This window comes from Scyliorhinus canicula, chromosome 21 (assembly GCF_902713615.1).
Source record: "Scyliorhinus canicula chromosome 21, sScyCan1.1, whole genome shotgun sequence".
In the NCBI taxonomy this organism is placed as follows: Eukaryota; Metazoa; Chordata; class Chondrichthyes; order Carcharhiniformes; family Scyliorhinidae; genus Scyliorhinus; species Scyliorhinus canicula.
The window spans coordinates 69650377-69671281 of NC_052166.1; the positions used below are offsets into that span (position 1 = coordinate 69650377).

The 20905-nt window shown below is 60.7% G+C and overlaps 1 protein-coding gene across 2 annotated transcripts in view; it reads right to left on the reverse strand.

Moving 5' to 3' along the window:
* Positions 1-12846: 12846 nt before the first annotated feature.
* LOC119955447 (putative glycerol-3-phosphate transporter 5) overlaps positions 12847-20905 on the reverse strand; it is a 61605-nt gene continuing 53546 nt past the window's right edge. For both annotated transcript variants that reach the window (XM_038781630.1, XM_038781629.1), the window contains one exon: positions 12847-13612. In XM_038781630.1, the coding sequence (XP_038637558.1) occupies positions 13470-13612 (143 nt within the window). In that variant the 3' untranslated portion in view covers positions 12847-13469. The remainder of the gene's footprint in view (positions 13613-20905) is intronic.

The following is a 20905-nucleotide window of genomic DNA, read 5'->3' on the forward strand; positions in this document are numbered from 1 at the left end:
TGATCTTTTCTCTACATCTTAGCTATAACTGTAACATTATATTCTGCAGCCTCTTCATCCTTCCCTATGTACGGGATGCATTGTTTGTCCAGCATGCAAGAAACAATACTTTTCATTGTCGACTAATCATGTGACAATAATAAATCAAGATCATATCCTCCCCTGTGGGAGGCAGCATGGGCTTCACTCCCTCCTCCCTGGGATGGTCCCTGAGACCTCCATGGGGCGGAGGTGAGATTTGAGTCAGTTCCAGAGGACCACCTTCACCTGGAGCTGCCAGTCCTGGAGGCCCATCCTCGTCTGAACCGGGTCCTCGATGCCCTCACCCATGATTACTGAGCCTGGCCACGTCCATCAGCGAGTCAACCAGGTCCCTCGATGCTCGGCCAGCGAGGGACATGACCGAGGCAGTGAGGGACATGACCGAGGGAGTGAGGGACATGGCCGAGGGAGCGAGGGACGTGGCAGAGGCAGTGAGGGAGATGGCCGAGGCAGCGAGGGACATGGCCGAGGAGCGAGGGACATGGCCGAGGCAGCGAGGGACATGGCCGAGGCAGCGAGGGGACATGGCCGAGGCAGCGAGGGACATGGCCGAGGCAGCGAGGGACATGCCGAGGCAGAGAGGGACATGGCCGAGGGCAGCGAGGGACATGGCCGAGGCAGCGAGGGACATGGCCGAGGCAGCGAGGACATGGCCGAGGCAGAGAGGGACAGGGCCGAGGCAGCGAGGGACATGGCCGAGGGAGTGAGGGACATGGCCGAGTGAGTGAGGGACATGGCCGAGGGCAGCGAGGGACATGGCCGAGGGAGTGAGGGACATGGCCGAGGAGCGAGGGGACATGGCCGAGGCAGCGAGGGACATGGCGGAGGCAAGAGGGACAATGGGCCGAGGCAGAGAGGGACATGGCCGAGGCAGCGAGGGACATGGCCGAGGCAGGCGAGTTGACAATGCGGAGGCAGCGAGGGACATGGCCGAGGCAGCGAGGGACATGCCGAGGCAGCGAGGGACATGGCCGAGGCAGCGAGGGACATGGCCGAGGCAGCGAGGGACATGGCCAGGCAGCGAGGGACATGGCCGAGGCAGCGAGGGACATGGCCGAGGGAGTGAGGGATATGGCCGAGGGAGAGAGGGATATGGCCAGAGAATACACGATTCCGTACTGACACTCTGACAGTGCGGCACTCCCTCAGTACTGACCCTCTGACAGTGCAGCACTCCCTCAGTACTGACCCTCTGACAGTGCAGCACTCCCTCAGTACTGACCCTCTGACAGTGCGGCACTCCCTCAGTACTGACCCTCTGACAGTGCGGCACTCCCTCAGTACGGACCCTCTGACAGTGGCAGCACTCCCTCAGTACTGACCCTCTGACAGTGCGGCACTCCCTCAGTACTGACCCTCTGACAGTGCGGCACTCCCTCAGTACTGACCCTCTGACAGTGCAGCACTCCCTCAGTACTGACCCTCTGACAGTGCAGTCACTCCCTCAGTACTGACCCTCTGACAGTGCGGCACTCCCTCAGTACTGACCCTCTGACAGTGCGGCACTCCCTCAGTACTGACCCGCTGACAGTGCGGCACTCCCTCAGTACTGACCCTCTGACAGTGCAGCACTCCCACAGCACTGACCCTCTGACAGTGCGGCACTCCCTCAGTACTGACCCTCTGACAGTGCAGCACTCCCTCATTACTGACCCTCTGACAGTGCGGCACTCCCTCAGTATGACCCTCTGACAGTGCAGCGCTCCCTCAGTACTGACCCTCTGACAGTGCAGCACTCCCTCAGTACTGACCCTCTGACATTGCAGCATTCCCTCAGTACTGACCCTCTGACAGTGCAGCACTCCCTCAGTACTGACCCTCTGACAGTGCAGCATTCCCTCAGTACTGACCCTCTGACAGTGCAGCACTCCCTCAGTACTGACCCTCTGACAGTGCGGCACTCCCTCAGTACGACCCTCTGACAGTGTAGGGCTCCCTCAGTACTGACCCTCTGACAGTGCGGCACTCCCTCAGTACTGACCCTCTGACAGTGGCGGCACTCCCTCAGTACTGACCCTCTGACAGTGTTAGCACTCCCTCAGTACTGACCCTCTGACAGTGCGGCACTCCCTCAGTACTGACCCTCTGACAGTGCAGCACTCCCTCAGTACTGACCCTCTGACAGTGCAGCACTCCCTCAGTACTGACCCTCTGACAGTGCAGCGCTCCCTCTGTACTGACCCTCTGACAGTGCAGCACTCCCTCAGTACTGACCCTCTGACAGTGCAGCACTCCCTCAGTACTGGCCCTCTGACAGTGCGGCGCTCCCTCAGTACTGACCCTCTGACAGTGCAGCACTCCCTCAGTACTGACCCCCTGACAGTGCGGCACTCCCTCAGTACTGACCCTCTGACAGTGCGGCACTCCCTCAGTACTGACCCTCTGACAGTGCGGCACTCCCTCAGTACTGACCCTCTGACAGTGCGGCACTCCCTCAGTACTGACCCTCTGACAGTGTGGCACTCCCTCAGTACTGACCCTCTGACAGTGCGGCACTCCCTCAGTACTGACCCTCTGACAGTGCGGCACTCCCTCAGTACTGACCCTCTGACAGTGCAGCACTCCCACAGCACTGACCCTCTGACAGTGCGGCACTCCCTCAGTACTGACCCTCTGACAGTGCAGGCACTCCCTCAGTACTGACCCTCTGACAGTGCGGCACTCCCTCAGTAGTGACCCTCTGACAGTGCAGCGCTCCCTCAGTACTGACCCTCTGACAGTGCAGCACTCCCTCAGTACTGACCCTCTGACATTGCAGCATTCCCTCAGTACTGACCCTCTGACAGTGCAGCACTCCCTCAGTACTGACCCTCTGACAGTGCAGCATTCCCTCAGTACTGACCCTCTGACAGTGCAGCACTCCCTCAGTACTGACCCTCTGACAGTGCGGCACTCCCTCAGTACTGACCCTCTGACAGTGTAGGGCTCCCTCAGTACTGACCCTCTGACAGTGCGGCACTCCCTCAGTACTGACCCTCTGACAGTGCGGCACTCCCTCAGTACTGACCCTCTGACAGTGTGGCACTCCCTCAGTACTGACCCTCTGACAGTGCGGCACTCCCTCAGTACTGACCCTCTGACAGTGCAGGCACTCCCTCAGTACTGACCCTCTGACAGTGCAGCACTCCCTCAGTACTGACCCTCTGACAGTGCAGCGCTCCCTCTGTACTGACCCTCTGACAGTGCAGCACTCCCTCAGTACTGACCCTCTGACAGTGCAGCACTCCCTCAGTACTGACCCTCTGACAGTGCGGCACTCCCTCAGTACTGACCCTCTGACAGTGCGGCACTCCCTCAGTACTGACCCTCTGACAGTGCAGCACTCCCTCAGTACTGACCCTCTGACAGTGCAGCACTCCCTCAGTACTGACCCTCTGACAGTGCAGCGCTCCCTCAGTACTGACCCTCTGACAGTGCCGCACTCCCTCAGTCCTGTGCTGACGCCTGGATTGGATATTTGAAAGTTCATATTCTCAGTGTGTGAGTTGATCTGACTAATCTGGAGCTAACCTTCTGAAACTCCAATCTGTTTATTTTCCAACCTTCATTTACCTTACCCCGTGTTATTTCTGACTCAGCTGATATTGAGGCAATCGGTTTGTTCAGTTGCTGTGACAGCAGGAATTATTTCCAATCGCTGGATAGTATTTTGCTGATTCACTCAAGTCCCGTTGCCTGGCTCTGCGGGTTGAAATTCTGGCACACGCTGAGTTGTAGATAGACAGAACTTCCTTCCTTCCTTCCCCTGATCTGGCTCCATTTCAAAAGCACCGGAAGAATCACGTGCTGACAAACTGCCCCGAGACTGACTCACCCGGACACACAGGGATCAGGGGCGAGAGTCTGTGATACTGAGGCTAAGAGCGGCGTCGTAAACACTGTCGCATTTCTCAACGGCGTCAACATGGCCTGAGGAGCGGCAGCTCTGACCCCTACAGGGGGCCAGCGTGGCACTGCAGCAACTCACGCCACTGTAGCTGCCAATGCCGGTGTCACATGGGCGCCACGGGTCTGCGAATGCGCTGTGGCTCCCTTCTCCGCACCGGCCCCGACGCAACATGGCGCAGGGCTACAGGGGCCGGCGCTGAACAAAAGACGCCCCCAGCCTAGGGCAGCACGGTAGCATTGTGGTTAGCACAATTGCTTCACAGCTCCAGGGTCCCAGGTTCGATTCCCGGCTGGGTCACTGTCTGTGCGGAGTCTGCATGTTCTCCCTGTGTCTGCGTGGGTTTCCTCCGGGTGCTCCGGTTTCCTCCCACAGTCCAAAGATGTGCAGGTTAGGTGGATTGGCCATGATAAATTGCCCTTAGTGTCCAAAATTGCCCTTAGTGTTGGGAGGGGTTACTGGGTTATGGGGATAGGGTGGAGGTGTGGGCTTGGGTAGGGTGCTCTTTCCAAGAGCCGGTGCAGACTCGATGGGCTGAATGGCCTATGATTCTTCAGCCTGAGAGACCAGCCCGCCGATCGGTAGGTCCTGATCGCGGGCCAGGCCACAGTGGAGGCCCCCCCCCGGGGTCAGACCCCCCCCCCCAAACCAGGCCACCCCCAGATGCAGCCACACCGAGGCCCCGCCGGGTAAGAGAAGGTGTGAACGGCGCCGGCGGGACTCGTCTTTTTTGGCGTGGCCGCTCGGCCCGTCCCGGGCCAATGGCGCCGATTCTCCGCGCTCCGGAGAACCAGCGGACCGGCATCACGGCGGGGGGGGGAGGGGGGGGGGTGGGTGGGGGGGGGGCACGATTCGCGCCTGTCCTGGTGATTCTCCGGCTTGGCTCCGGGGGGAGTGAATCCCGGCCACTGGTCCTGCTGGGGTGAGACAACCCAGGCAGCATTTCAGAATAGTGTGGGCAGGAACGGGGTGATTGTGGGGGAGGAGGTGCGGGCAGGAACGGGGTGATTGCGGGGGAGGAGGTGTGGGCAGGAACGGGGTGATTGTGGGGGAGGAGGTGTGGGCAGGAACGGGGTGATTGTGGGGGAGGAGGTGTGGGCAGGAACGGGGTGATTGTGGGGGAGGAGTGCGGGCAGGAACAGGGGATTGGTGGGGGAGGAGGTGTGGGCAGGAACGGGTGATTGCGGGGGTGGAGGTGTGGGCAGGAACGGGGTGATTGTGGGGGAGGAGGTGTGGGCAGGAACGGGGTGATTGTGGGGGGGAGGTGTGGGCAGGAACGGGGTGATTGTGGGGGAGGAGGTGCGGGCAGGAACGGGGTGATTGTGGGGGAGGAGGTGCGGGCAGGAACAGGGTGATTGTGGGGGAGGAGGTGCGGGCAGGAACGGGGTGATTGTGGGGGAGGAGGTGCGGGCAGGAACGGGGTGATTGTGGGGGAGGAGGTGTGGGCAGGAACGGGGTGATTGCGGGGGTGGAGGTGTCAGCAGGAACGGGGTGATTGTGGGGAGGAGGTGCGGGCAGGAACGGGGTGATTGTGGGGGAGGAGGTGCGGGCAGGAACGGGGTGATTGTGGGGGAGGAGGTGGGGGCAGGAACGGGGTGATTGTGGGGAGGAGGTGCGGGCAGGAACGGGGTGATTGTGGGGGTGGAGGGTGCGGGCAGGAACAGGGTGATTGTGGGGGGTGGAGGTGCGGGCAGGAACGGGGTGATTGTGGGGGTGGAGGTGCGGGCAGGAACAGGGTGATTGTGGGGGAGGAGGTGTGGGCAGGAACGGGGTGATTGCCCCTCAGCGAGGGGCAGTGAATCTGAGGCGGACATGGGGGTAATTAGAAAGTAAAAACCTTCCACAAAATTCAAATCAAAGTGAAGTGAGTAAGGTGTGGCTCTGTAAACTCAGCCAGTGGGAATGAGGAAGTTACATGATTCAGTCTCTGCTATTTCACTGACTTTTGTTTGTTGGAAAGGAAGAGGAAGCAGAGAGTAGACAGAATGGCTGCCTCGTCCTCGAGTAGATATCAGTGCAGCCAGTCACACTCTCCCCCTCGTCCTGTAAACCACACTGAAGCCTAATCTAGAGGCCGTAACCCCCAGTCACAGAGCTATGTGTATGTGTGTGTCTATATGTGGCGGAATCGATTCGACCAATCAAATTGGGAAGTGAGGTGTGGAAGGTGTGTGTGCAGAATGTTATTGTCTATTGTTTCCTCAATCAATACGCAGCAGAACCAACTCAGGGCAAATCTGTCTTATTTCTCATATTGTGTCATGAAGCGGAATTAATTAGCAATGTCATCGTTAAAGATTCTCTGGGAAAGAGTGATCATAACACCATTAAATTCCACATTATATTCCAATCAGAAACATGAATCTTAAACTAAAAAAAAAACAATTACTCAGGTATGAGGGAGAATTCACGACAGTTAGTTGGGTAAATAGACCAAAATGTATGGAGATAGATAAACAGTGGGAAACATTTCAAAGGCCCATCTGTGGATTACTCAGGATTGAGGATGCAACCAGTGGGGTAAATAAAGGAGAGCCAATAGATGTCATAAAGTTGGATTTGCAAAGGGCATTCAATGAGGTGCCGAACAAAAAATACATACAGAAGATCGAGGATGATGGAGTTGGGGGTGATACATTAGCATGGCGAGAGGATTAGTTATCAATTGCAATCATACAATCACTAGAGTGCAGAAAGAGGCCATTTGCCCATTGAGTCTGCACCGACCCTTCGAATGAGCTATCTATTTACACCCTCTTCCATCCCACTCTATCTCTGCAACCCCATCACCTAACCTACGCCTTTCTGGCAATTTACAATGTCCAATCTAACTATTCGCATATCTTTGGACTGCGGTAGACTGTAACTAGCAGAGTGCTGCTGGAACCACAACTATTTACAATTGATATTCTTGACAAGCAAAGAGTCAAGAGGAGGTTAGGTCTCAGTGTAAGGGGACGATCGCTGAGATGAGAATAAATGTCAAAACTGGAAGATTGTGAATCTTGGGAATTCTCTATCCCAGAGAGTTGTGGGCTTACCTTCGGTGAATATGACGAAGGCCGGGAAAGGCACGATTGTGGCTCCTTGGGGAATTAAGAGATACGGCATCGAGCAGGAAAATGTCGCTGAGCCAAGGATCAACCATCACCGTATTGGGCAGAGCCAACTCAAAGCATTATGGGTGTGCCTGTATGTGTGTGTGTCTGTGTGTGTGTGTCTGTGTCTGTCTAGGTATGTCTGTGTGTGTGTGTCTGTGTCTGTGTGTGTGTCTAGGTGTGTCTCTCAGGGAGTGCCACACTGTCAGAGGGTCAGTACTGAGGGAGTGCTGCACTGTCAGAGGGTCAGTACTGAGGGAGTGCCGCACTGCCAGAGAGTCAGTACTGAGGGAGTGCCGCACTGCCAGAGAGTCAGTACTGAGGGAGTGCTGCACTGTCAGAGGGTCAGTACTGAGGGAGTGCCGCACTGCCAGAGGGTCAGTACTGAGGGAGTGCTGCACTGTCAGAGGGTCAGTACTGAGGGAATGCTGCACTGTCAGAGGGTCAGTACTGAGGGAGTGCTGCACTGTCAGAGGGTCAGTACTGAGGGAGTGCTGCACTGTCAGAGGGTCAGTACTGAGGGAGTGCTGCACTGTCAGAGGGTCAGTACGGATTTGTGTATTCTCTGGCCAATCACCGAACGTGTATTTAAACAATGTAATAAACAACCTTTATATTTAGTTCAGCGTTAATTTTTAAAAAATAAATTTAGAGTACCCAATTAATTTTTTCCAATTGAAGGGCAATTTAGCGTGGCCAATCCACCTACCCTGCACATCTTTGGGTTGTGGGGGCGAAACCCACGCAGGCACCGGGGGGGGGGGGGGGGGGGGGGGGGGGGGATGTGCAAACTCCACACGGACAGTGACCCAGAGCCGGGATTGAACGTGGGACCTCAGCGCCGTGAGGCTGCAGAGGTAACCCACTGCGCCACCGTGCTGCCCTAGTTCTGTGTGTTAATATGTGTGCGGGCAGCACGGTAGCATTGTGGATAGCTCAATTGCTTCACAGCTCCAGGGTCCCAGGTTCGATTCCAGCTTGGGTCACTGTCTGTGTGGAGTCTGCACGTTCTCCCCGTGTCTGCGTGGGTTTCCTCCGGGTGCTCCGGTTTCCCCCCACAGTCCAAAGATGTGCAGGTTGGGTGGATTGGCCGTGATAAATTGCCCTTAGTGTCCAAAATTGCCCTTAGTGTTGGGTGGGGTTACTGGGTTATGGGGATAGGGTGGAGGTGTTGACCTTGGCTAGGGTGCTCTTTCCAAGAGCTGGTGCAGACTCGATGGGCTGAATGGCCTCTTTCTGCACTGTAAATTCTATGATAATCTATGAATAAGCCTTTACTGTCTCCTGGACAAGTCTGGGTTTATAATTAACTGATTATGTTGTTGTTTATTTGGAGTAACCAGAATATTGAGTCTCAGATTGATGAGTAAAGGAGAAACTTGGCCATATCATTTGGAGAAATCATTTAAACAGTGTAACTCAAGGCAGTCGGTGCATTCCTCCCATCCCAGCCATAACTCCGGCAATTAGGAAGGTTCGGACATGATTTCCTGGCTGTTTTTGAAACGTTAAAAGGGGAAGAGGATATTGGGAGGAGAGAAACTATGTCCTCTGCTTGGAAAATGTCAAAAACCAGAGCCAGATCCCACAGGAGTGGAATTCGGAAAGATTTTGACACAGAAAGGTATTACGGGATACAGGACAAGGGTGACTATACTGTGTTGTTTTGTAGATCTGCCAAAATCTCATTGACTAACAGAGGGGCTGAATGGCTGCTCTCTGCCCCCAGGTCCCTGCCCCATGTCAACAAGCTGGGGTACAGCCTGAAGTTTCTGTTCTCTGTAATCAGTTACAAACTTACCCCACCCCAGTGAATCATTGTGGAAATAACTTTCTGTGAGGAATTGATTGACGTGAAGCTGGGAAAGGTAGCAGTGATCTGTCCAGAGTGTGGTGAATAGCTCAGGGATAGAGAGGGTGAAGGGACGTCAGTCCCATAGTGCTCAGGGAATTTGATTTTACTGAAAAGAAGCAAAGTGATTGGTTACTGTCTATTGCGGCTGAGTAACTCTCACCGCTCAGGGACAGACTCAGCTAATTCCGAAAACAAGCTTCATCTCAAAGTCGTCTGTCTACCCACAGTTACCAGCAAATGTGACCCAGCATTCACTTCTCTATCCAGCCTATTACAGAGTACCAGCCAGCACCCTCCACTGCCAGCCAGCACCCTCCACTGCCAGCCAGCACCCTCCACTGCCAGCCAGCGCCCTCCACTGCCAGCCAGCACCCTCCACTGCCAGCCAGCACCCTCCACTGCCAGCCAGCACCCTCCAGTGCCAGCCAGCACCCTCCACTGCCAGCCAGCACCCTCCACTGCCAGCCAGCACCCTCCACTGCCAGCCAGCGCCCTCCACTGCCAGCCAGCGCCCTCCACTGCCAGCCAGCACCCTCCACTGCCAGCCAGCACCCTCCACTGCCAGCCAGCACCCTCCAGTGCCAGCCAGCACCCTCCACTGCCAGCCAGCGCCCTCCACTGCCAGCCAGCACCCTCCACTGCCAGCCAGCACCCTCCACTGCCAGCCAGCACCCCCTACTGCCAGCCAGCGCCCTCCACTGCCAGCCAGCGCCCTCCACTGCCAGCCAGCGCCCTCCACTGCCAGCCAGCACCCTCTACTGCCAGCCAGCACCTTCCAGTGCCAGCCAGCGCCCTCCACTGCCAGCCAGCACCCTCCACTGCCAGCCAGCACCCTCCACTGCCAGCCAGCACCCTCCAGTGCCAGCCAGCACCCTCCACTGCCAGCCAGCGCCCTCCAGTGCCAGCCAGCGCCCTCCAGTGCCAGCCAGCGCCCTCCACTGCCAGCCAGCGCCCTCCACTGCCCGCCAGCACCCTCCAGTGCCAGCCAGCGCCCTCCACTGCCAGCCAGCCTACTCCAATGCCAGCCAGCGCCCTCCAGTGCCAGCCAGCGCCCTCCAGTGCCAGCTGCACCCTCCAGTGCCAGCTGCACCCTCCAGTGCCAGCTGCATCCTCCAGTGCCAGCTGCACCCTCCAGTGCCAGCTGCACCCTCCAGTGCCAGCTGCACCCTCCAGTGCCAGCTGCATCCTCCAGTGCCAGCTGCACCCTCCAGTGCCAGCTGCACCCTCCAGTGCCAGCTGCACCCTCCAGTGCCAGCTGCATCCTCCAGTGCCAGTCAGTTTCGCCATTGTCAGAGCCTCATTGTGTTTCTATGTCATTCAGGGATGATCTGGGAAAATCTCCAAACATAAAGGGCGGAATTCTCCGCTCCCGGGAAAAATCGGGAGGGCCGTTGTGAACTCGGCCGAGTTTCACGCCGGCCTCGGAGGCCGCTCCTCGCCCCCTATTCCCCCCTCCCGGCGGGGCTAGGAGCGGCGCTCCGTAACTCTCCACCGCCAGGCGTCGCGCCGAGAATGACGCGGCCGGCGCGCCTAATCACGTCAGCCGCGCATGCGCAGGTTGGCCGGCTCCAACCGCGGCTGATGTCATGACGGCTGACAGCTGGAACCCGCGCATGCGCGGTGGCCGTCTTTCCCTTCAGCCGCCCTGCAGGATGTGGCGGCTTGATCTTGCGGGGCGGCGGAGGGGAAATAGTGCGTCCGATTGAGACGCCGGTGGGCACCGATCGCGGGCCTGTCCCCTCCCGAGCACAGTCGTGGTGCTCATTCCCCACCAGGCCCCCTACAAGCCCCAAATGGGCATCTCACACCCGTTTCACGATGACAGCGACCAGGTGCGGTTGCCGCCGTCGTGAAACGGTTGCGAAAGGCAGGCCGCTCGGCCCATCCGGGTCGGAAAATCGCCGTTCGCCGTAAAAAACGGCGAGCGCCGATTCTTCCAAGCCGGGGGGGGGGGGGGCGTGAATTTTGTCAGGGGGCCCTCCCGCGATTCTCCAACCCGGCGTGGGGAGCGGAGAATCGCGCCCAAGGATCTTCCGGTTCAACAGCTGAAAACAATGGAATCACACCCAAGGTGCATCTCACACCTGTCCAGACCCTCCCCCCCCTGTCCAGACCACCCCGTCCAGACCACCCCCGTCCAGACCCTCCCTGTCCAGACCACCCCCCCGTCCAGACCCCCCCCCCCCGTCCAGACCCCCCCCCGTCCAGCCCCCCCCCCGTCCAGACCCCCCCCGTCCAGACCCCCCCGTCCAGACCCCCCCCCCGTCCAGACCCCCCCCGTCCAGACCCCCCCGTCCAGACCCTCCCCGTCCAGACCCTCCCCATCCAGACCCCCCCTGTCCAGACCACCCCCCCATCCAGACCCTCCCCGTCCAGACCCTCCCCGTCCAGACCCTCCCCGTCCAGACCCCCCTGTCCAGACCACCCCCCCTGTCCAGACCACACCCTGTCCAGACCCCCCCCCCGTCCAGACCCTCCCCGTCCAGACCCCCCCTGTCCAGACCACCCCCCCTGTCCAGACCACACCCTGTCCAGACCCCCCCCCCGTCCAGACCCTCCCCGTCCAGACCACCCCCCTGTCCAGACCACCCCCCTGTCCAGACCACCCCCCCTGTCCAGACCCTCCCCGTCCAGACCACCCCCCTGTCCAGACCCGCCCCCCTGTCCAGACCCTCCCCGTCCAGACCCCCCCCCCTGTCCAGACGCCCCCCCCTGTCCAGACCCCTCCCCGTCCAGACCCCCCCCCCTTCCAGACCCGCCCCCCTGTCCAGACCCGCCCCCCTGTCCAGACGCCCCCCCCTGTCCAGACCCCTCCCCGTCCAGACCCCCCCCCCTGTCCAGACCACCCCCCCTGTCCAGACCCGCCCCCCTGTCCAGACCCGCCCCCCTGTCCAGACCCCCCCCGTCCAGACCCCCCCCCTGTCCAGACCACCCCCCCTGTCCAGACCCGCCCCCCTGTCCAGACCCGCCCCCCTGTCCAGACCCCCCCCTGTCCAGACCCCCCCCTGTCCAGACCCCCCCCCTGTCCAGACCCACCCCCCGTCCAGACCCCCCCGTCCAGACCCTCCCCGTCCAGACCCTCCCCATCCAGACCCCCCCTGTCCAGACCACCCCCCCATCCAGACCCTCCCCGTCCAGACCCTCCCCGTCCAGACCCTCCCCGTCCAGACCCCCCCTGTCCAGACCACCCCCCCCTGTCCAGACCACCCCCCGTCCAGACCCCCCCCCTGTCCAGACCCTCCCCGTCCAGACCACCCCCCCCTGTCCAGACCACCCCCCTGTCCAGACCACCCCCCTGTCCAGACCACCCCCCCTGTCCAGACCACACCCCTGTCCAGACCCTCCCCGTCCAGACCCCCCCCCCTTCCAGACCCGCCCCCCTGTCCAGACCACCCCCCCTGTCCAGCCCCTCCCCGTCCAGACCCCCCCCTGTCCAGACCACCCCCCCTGTCCAGACCCTCCCCCCTGTCCAGACCCTCCCCCCTGTCCAGACCCCCCCTGTCCAGACCCCCCCTGTCCAGACCACACCCCCTGACCAGACCCGGCCCCCTGTCCAGACCCGCCCCCCTGTCCAGACCCCCCCTGTCCAGACCCCCCCCTGTCCAGACCCCCCCCCTGTCCAGACCCCCCCCCGTCCAGACCACCCCCCCTGTCCAGACCACGTATGCAGCCCGGATTACTCACCATGACCAGACAGCCTCCCCTTTATTTTGCTGCTGTGGCCCGCAACCTGTCAAAGGGGCCATTGAGGCCCAGTGAGCAGAGTTAGGGGAGCTAGACTTCAATTCCAGCCCAATAGCCACCCGCCCACTCCCACCCCAGCCCCCTCCCAGAAACACAACCTTGGAAACTATATCGCCGAGCCCTCACTGTCACATTGAACTCTAACTGACCACTCGTGAGTGAGGCTCGGGAACACGTTAATATTCCAAATTCAGGCAAAAATGAAAGTCAGGATCTGGGAATTGTGAAAAGGGTAAATGAGATTTTAATGAGGGTCTGTGTACAGGAGCCATGTACCCCCCTCCCCACCCCTCCCCACCCCTCCAGGAATAGCTGGAATTGTGGAGGATCCAAGAGTGATTCAAATTCAGAAATCCCTAAAAACTACTGGACGAAAAATAATTTCATCGAAAGATGTGACCTCACCCTTTCCTGCTGCTCATTTTAATAACAATCTCAACTCCTGATGTTTGCATTGACTTCAGAGGCAATGTACGAGGCAAGTCTTTTACACAGTGGGTGCCTGGAACTCGCTGCCGGAGGACGCGGTGGAAGCAGGGACGATAGTGACGTTTAAGGGGCATCTTGACAAATACATGAATAGGATGGGAATAGAGGGATACGGACCCCAGAAGTGCAGAAGATTTTAGTTTAGACGGGCAGCATGGTCGGCGCAGGCTTGGAGGGCCGAAGGGCCTGTTCCTGTGCTGTACTTTTCTTTGTTCTTTGTTCTTTGTTCATTTCATCGGCCTCAGCAACATTAGACGCTGCAGATCACAGGGTAACAGTCTCTTTCATCAGAACCCCCCAGACAGGGTCTATGGGAGCCGGACCCTCACCCCACAGGCATCACATAGTCAGGGTCTCAGCTGTATTTCCGAGCCTCGCCCTCTGGTGTTAGTCGCCCTCTCAGACTGTCAGACTCCAGCAATGGACGTGATTCCTCAGCAGACACCAGCTCCTGATGCCAGCGCATCACGATCAGGGTGAGCAGGTAGAGGAACGAGCCTGAAAACAGGAGACAGCAACTCAAACCAGGGCAGACAGCTGGAAGGCACAATAACAGCAACTTGCATTCATATAGCACCTTAAACATTGTTAAAACAACCCAAGATGTTTCACAGGAGCAATTATAGAACAACATTTAGTCCAGAGTCACCTGAGTAAATAGGTTTTTAAAAAAATTTTAAATTTAGTGTACCCAATCATTTTTTCCAATTAAGGGGCAATTTAGCATGGCCAATCCACCTACCCTGCACGGGGAGAATGTGCAAACTCCACACGGACAGTGACCCAGAGCCGGGTCACCGTGAGGCAACAGGGCTAACCACTGCGCCATCGTGCTGCCCCACCTGAGCAGATATTAGGGACAAGGTGACCAGGAGCTCAATCAGACAGGCTGGCTTGAAGGAGCATCTTAAAGGTGGGGTTAGGGAGCTTCGGGCACAGGTCTCAGGGTGCGGGGCACAGGGCACGGGGTGGGGGGTGCAGGGCACGGGGCACAGGGTGGGGCGCGGGGCACGGGGTGGGGGGGCGCAGGGCACGGGGCACGGGGTGGGGGGCGCAGGGCACGGGGCACGGGGTGGGGGGCACAGGGCACAGGGCACGGGGTGGGGGGCGCAGGGCACGGGGCACGGGGTGGGGGGCACAGGGCACAGGGTGGGGGGCGTGGGGCACAGGGCACGGGGTGGGGGGCACAGGGCACGGGGTGGGGCGCGGGGCACAGGGTGGGGGGCGCAGGGCACGGGGTGGGGGGTGCAGGGCACGGGGGGGGGGGCACAGGGCATGGGGTGGGGCACGGGGTGGGGGGCGCAGGGCACGGGGTGGGGCGCGGGGCACGGGGTGGGGGCACAGGGCACGGGGTGGGGGCGCAGGGCACGGGGTGGGGGGCGCGGGGCATGGGGTGGGGGCGCGGGACTCAGGGTGGGGGCGCGGGGCACAGGGCTTGGGGTGTGGGTCTTGGGGCTCAGGGCGCAGGGTACAGGGCACAGGGTGGGGGGCGCGGTGTGCGGGGTGCGGGTCTCGGGGCTCAGGGTACAGGGTACAGGGCACAGGGCACGGGGCACAGGGTACGCAAGGGGAAGTGCTCCCAGCTGCCGAACCTGGAGCGGTGGTTTCGGAGGCTGAGCCACGGCTGGAGACTCTGTGGCCCCTCCGCGAGGCGGAGTGTGATAGCACGCTGAGAGAGGCGGTCACATCACAGCTCAAAGGACAAGAAGGAGAAAGGAAATGGGTGACCACCAGATAGTCCAGGAAGAACAGGCAGGAAGTACAGGAATCTCCTGGTGTCCCGCTCGGTGTTCCAGTTTGGAAGTTGACGAGGGTGCCGGTACCTCAGGGGAGTTCCATCAGAGCCAATCCTCTGGCACCCCCAGTGGTTTGACTGGGTAGGGGGGAGGAAGAAGGGCAATAGTAATGGAGGATTCACTAGTCAGGCAGCAGACAGACGTTTCTGCGGCCAAAGACGAGACTCCGGGATGGTGCGTTGCCTCCCTGGTGCTAGGGTCAGGGATGTCACTGAACGGCTGCAGGGTATCCTGAAGGGGAAAGGTGAAAGGTCAGAGGTCGTGGTGCAGGTTGGTACCAATGACAGAGGTAGAAAGAGGGATGAGGCTTTGCATTGTGAATTCAGAGAGCAAGGCAGTACATTAAAAAGCAGTATCTCTCGGGCTGTAGTCTCTGGATGCCACGTGCTGGCGAGTATAGAATTGGGGAATAGAGCAGATTAATGTGTGGTTTAAGAGTTGATGCAGGAGGGAGGGTTTTGGATTGCTGGAACATTGGGACTGTTTCTGGGGAAAGTGGGACGTGTAGAAGAGGGACGATCTATGTGTGACCCACATTGGGACCAGCAGGTTGGTTTGCGAGTGCTGTTGAACTAGTTTGACAGAGTAATGGTAAAATGGAGACACATCATTTTAAAGTAAAGGAAGCAGTCTGAGTGAGTTCAGCTGTGTCGAATGTCAAGAGAGTGAGACAAGGGTGGATGGCCTTTACTTTAATGCTAGGAGTGCAATAGGTGAGACTGATGAGTTAAGGCTGTGGATTGACAGACGGAATTGGGACATTGTTGCCATCACGGAAACATGGTGAAGGGAGGGACAGGACTGGAACTCAACATTCTGGGGTCCAGGGTCTGGATTCTCCGATTCCGAGACTAAGTGCAGAGGATCTATGACCTTTTATGTGGGAAGAACGGGCTGCCCCCTCACCGATCCTGCGACCAGCTGGCAGCCGCGCCAGGTAAAACCCCCGGCCTGAACAAAACAAACAGCCGGAAAATGTCCGGGTCCGTGGCCACGCATGAGCACGCCGGCGACCTGCAGCGGTCGCACCGTAAAAATAAGCGGCGGGCGTGCGCGGACCCTGCCAGATAGTGTCCCCCTGGCCACCCCCCCACCACCCCCCCCCCCCCAGCCCTCACGGAAACCCCCCACCCCCGGCCCCGGCCAGCGGCACGTCTCCCGCCCAACTGTGGCGGCGCAGAACACAGTCCGCAGCCTCCGGACCGCGTTCCCGGGTCACAGTCCGCAGCCTCCAGACCGCGTTCCCGGGTCACAGTCCGCAGCCTCCGGACCGCGTTCCCGGGTCACAGTCCGCAGCTTCCAGACCGCGTTCCCGGGACACAGTCCGCAGCTTCCGGACCGCGTTCCCGGGACACAGTCCGCAGCCTCCAGACCGCGTTCCCGGGACACAGTCCGCAGCTTCCGGACCGCGTTCCCGGGACACAGTCCGCAGCCTCCAGACCGCGTTCCCGGGACACAGTCCGCAGCCTCCAGACCGCGTTCCCGGGACACAGTCCGCAGCCTCCAGACCGCGTTCCCGGGACACAGTCCGCAGCCTCCAGACCGCGTTCCCGGGACACAGTCCGCAGCCTCCAGACCGCGTTCCAGGGACACAGTCCGCAGCCTCCGGACCGCGTTCCCGGGACACAGTCCGCAGCCTCCGGACCGCGTTCCCGGGTCACAGTCCGCAGCCTCCAGACTGCGTTCCCGGGTCACAGTCCGCAGCCTCCAGACCGCGTTCCCGGGTCACAGTCCGCAGCTTCCAGACCGCGTTCCCGGGACACAGTCCGCAGCCTCCGGACCGGGAACCTGGGACACAGTCCGCAGCTTCCAGACCGCGTTCCTGGGACACAGTCCGCAGCCTCCGGACCGCGTTCCCGGGACACAGTCCGCAGCCTCCAGACCGCGTTCCCGGGACACAGTCCGCAGCTTCCAGACCGCGTTCCCGGGACACAGTCCGCAGCCTCCAGACCGCGTTCCCGGGACACAGTCCGCAGCTTCCGGACCGGGATCCTGGGACACATTCCGCAGCCTCCAGACCGCGTTCCCGCTGGGACTAGGAGTAAACCGCACGGTGAACCCGGTCCACCGGGGGGGCGGAGTATCGGGGGAGGGCCTTCAGGTGACACCCGGAGTCCGCCCCGACGGGGTGCGGCGTACTCCCCTATGATGCTGTTTCTGAGGGGGTGAAGCATCCGAAACCTGCATCAAACAGGCTCCGCCCCCGATTTCAGCGTCAGCCTCAGGGAACCGGGAATGCCGCCCGATGCTCTCCCGACGGAGCCCCAATTCCTTGTCATGTAAATTTATGCATGTTGTGGATACGGCTTTCCCGGGAATCCTAGTATCGGGCTTCCATCTCCAATGGACAGCTTGCTAGCGGAGTCCCGCGGCAGCCCCTCCTCCGTAACGCAAATCGCCACGACCCCCCCCGTAACGCAAATCGCCACAACCCCCCCGTAATGCAAATCGCCACGACCCCCCCGTAATGCAAATCGCCACAACCCCCCCGTAATGCAAATCGCCACAACCCCCCCGTAATGCAAATCGCCACAACCCCCCCCGTAATGCAAATCGCCACGACCCCCCCGTAATGCAAATCGCCACGACCCCCCCGTAATGCAAATCGCCACGACCCCCCCGTAATGCAAATCGCCACAACCCCCCCGTAACGCAAATTGCCACAACCCCCCCGTAATGCAAATCGCCACGACCCCCCCGTAATGCAAATCGCCACGACCCCCCCGTAATGCAAATCGCCACGACCCCCCCGTAATGCAAATCGCCACAACCCCCCCGTAACGCAAATTGCCACAACCCCCCCGTAACGCAAATCGCCACGACCCCCCCGCAACACAAATCGCCATGAACCCCCCCGTAACGCAAATCGCCACGACCCCCCCGCAACACAAATCGCCACCCCCCCGTAACGCAAATCGCCACAACCCCCCGTAACGCAAATCGCCACAACCCCCCCGTAACGCAAATCGCCACAACCCCCCCGCAACGCAAATCGCCACAACCCCCCCGTAACGCAAATCACCACAACCCCCCCGCAACACAAATCGCCACGACCCCCCCGCAACGCAAATCACCACAACCCCCCCGCAACGCAAATCGCCACAACCCCCCCGCAACGCAAATCGCCACAACCCCCCCGCAACGCAAATCGCCATGACCCCCGCAATGCAAACCACCACAACCCCCCCGCAACGCAAATCGCCACAACCCCCCCGCAACGCAAATCGCCACAACCCCCCCACAACGCAAATCGCCACAACCCCCCCGCAACGCAAATCGCCACAACCCCCCCGCAACGCAAATCGCCATGACCCCCCCCCGCAACGCAAATCGCCACAACCCCCCCCGCAACGCAAATCGCCACAACCCCCCCGCAACGCAAATCACCAAGACCCCCCCCGCAACGCAAATCGCCACAACCCCCCCGCAACGCAAATCGCCACACCCCCCCCGCAACGCAAATCGCCACAACCCCCCCGCAACGCAAATCGCCACACCCCCCCCGCAACGCAAATCGCCACAACCCCCCCCGCAACGCAAATCACCACAACCCCCCCGCAACGCAAATCGCCACAACCCCCCCGCAACGCAAATCACCATGACCCCCCCGCAACGCAAACCACCACAACCCCCCCCGCAACGCAAATCGCCTCAACCCCCCCGCAACGCAAATCGCCACAACCCCCCCGTCACGCAAATCGCCATGACCCCCCCGCAACTCAAATCGCCATGACCCCCCCGCAACGCAAACCACCACAACCCCCCCGCAACGCAAACCACCACAACCCCCCCGCAACGCAAACCGCCACAACCCCCCCGCAATGCAAACCGCCACAACCCCCCCGCAACGCAAACCACCACAACCCCCCCGCAAAGCAAACCTCCACAACCCCCCCGCAACGCAAACCTCCACAACCCCCCCCGCAACGCAAACCGCCACAACCCCCCCGCAACGCAAACCGCCACAACCCCCCCGCAACGCAAATCGCCATGACCCCCCCCCGCAACGCAAATCGCCACAACCCCCCCCGCAACGCAAATCGCCATGACCCCCCCGCAACGCAAATCGCCACAACCCCCCCGCAACGCAAACCGCCACAACCCCCCCGCAATGCAAACCGCCACAACCCCCCCGCAACGCAAATCGCCACAACCCCCCCGCAACGCAAACCGCCACAACCCCCCCCGCAACGCAAACCGCCACAACCCCCCCGCAACGCAAATCGCCACAACCCCCCCGCAACGCAAATCGCCACAACCCCCCCACAACGCAAATCGCCACAAACCCCCCGCAACACAAACCGCCACAACCCCCCCCGCAACGCAAATCGCCACAACCCCCCGCAACGCAAATCGCCACAACCCCCCCGCAACGCAAACCACCACAACCCCCCGCAACGCAAACCGCCACAACCCCCCGCAACGCAAATCGCCACAACCCCCCCGCAACGCAAATCGCCATGACCCCCGCAACGCAAATCGCTACAACCCCCCCGCAACGCAAATCGCCATGACCCCCGAAACGCAAATCGCCACAACCCCCCCGCAACGCAAATCGCCACAACCCCCCCGCAACGCAAATCGCCACAACCCCCCGCAACGCAAATCGCCACAACCCCCCCGCAACGCAAATCGCCACAACCCCCCCCGCAACGCAAATCGCCACAACCCCCCGCAACACAAATCGCCACAACCCCCCCGCAACGCAAATCGCCACAACCCCCCCGCAACGCAAACCGCCACAACCCCCCCGCAACGCAAATCGCCACAACCCCCCCGCAACGCAAACCGCCACAACCCCCCCGCAACGCAAATCGCCACAACCCCCCCCGCAACACAAATCGCCACAACCCCCCCGCAACGCAAACTGCCACAACCCCCCGCAACGCAAATCGCCACAACCCCCCCGCAACGCAAATCGCCACAACCCCCCCGCAACGCAAATCGCCACAACCCCCTCGCAACGCAAATCGCCACAACCCCCCCGCAACGCAAATCGCCACAACCCCCCCGCAACGCAAATCGCCATGACCCCCCCGCAACGCAAACCGCCACAACCCCCCCACAACGCAAACCGCCACAACCCCCCCGCAACGCAAATCGCCACAACCCCCCCCGCAACACAATCGCCACAACCCCCCCGCAACGCAAACTGCCACAACCCCCCGCAACGCAAATCGCCACAACCCCCCCGCAACGCAAATCGCCACAACCCCCCCGCAACGCAAATCGCCACAACCCCCTCGCAACGCAAATCGCCACAACCCCCCCGCACGCAAATCGCCACAACCCCCCCGCAACGCAAATCGCCATGACCCCCCCGCAACGCAAACCGCCACAACCCCCCCACAACGCAAACCGCCACAACCCCCCCGCAACGCAAACCGCCACAACCCCCCCGCAACACAAATCGCCACAACCCCCCCGCAACGCAAATCGCCACAACCCCCCCGCAACGCAAATCGCCATGACCCCCCCGCAACGCAAATCGCCAAGACCCCCCCGCAACGCAAATCGCCACAACCCCCCCACAACGCAAATCGCCATGACCCCCCCGCAACGCAAACCGCCACAACCCCCCCGCAACGCAAATCGCCACAAACCCCCCCGCAACGCAAATCGCCACAACCCCCCCCGCAACGCAAATCGCCATGACCCCCGAAACGCAAATCGCCACAACCCCCCCGCAACACAAATCGCCACAACCCCCCCGCAACGCAAACCGCCACAACCCCCCCGCAACACAAACCGCCACAACCCCCCCGCAACGCAAACCGCCACAACCCCCCCGCAACACAAATCGCCACAACCCCCCCGCAACGCAAATCGCCACAACCCCCCCGCAACACAAATCGCCATGACGCCCCCCGCAACGCAAATCGCCATGACCCCCCCGCAACGCAAATCGCCAAGACCCCCCCGCAACGCAAACCGCCATGACCCCCCGTCACGCAAATCGCCACAACCCCCCCGCAACGCAAATCGCCACAAACCC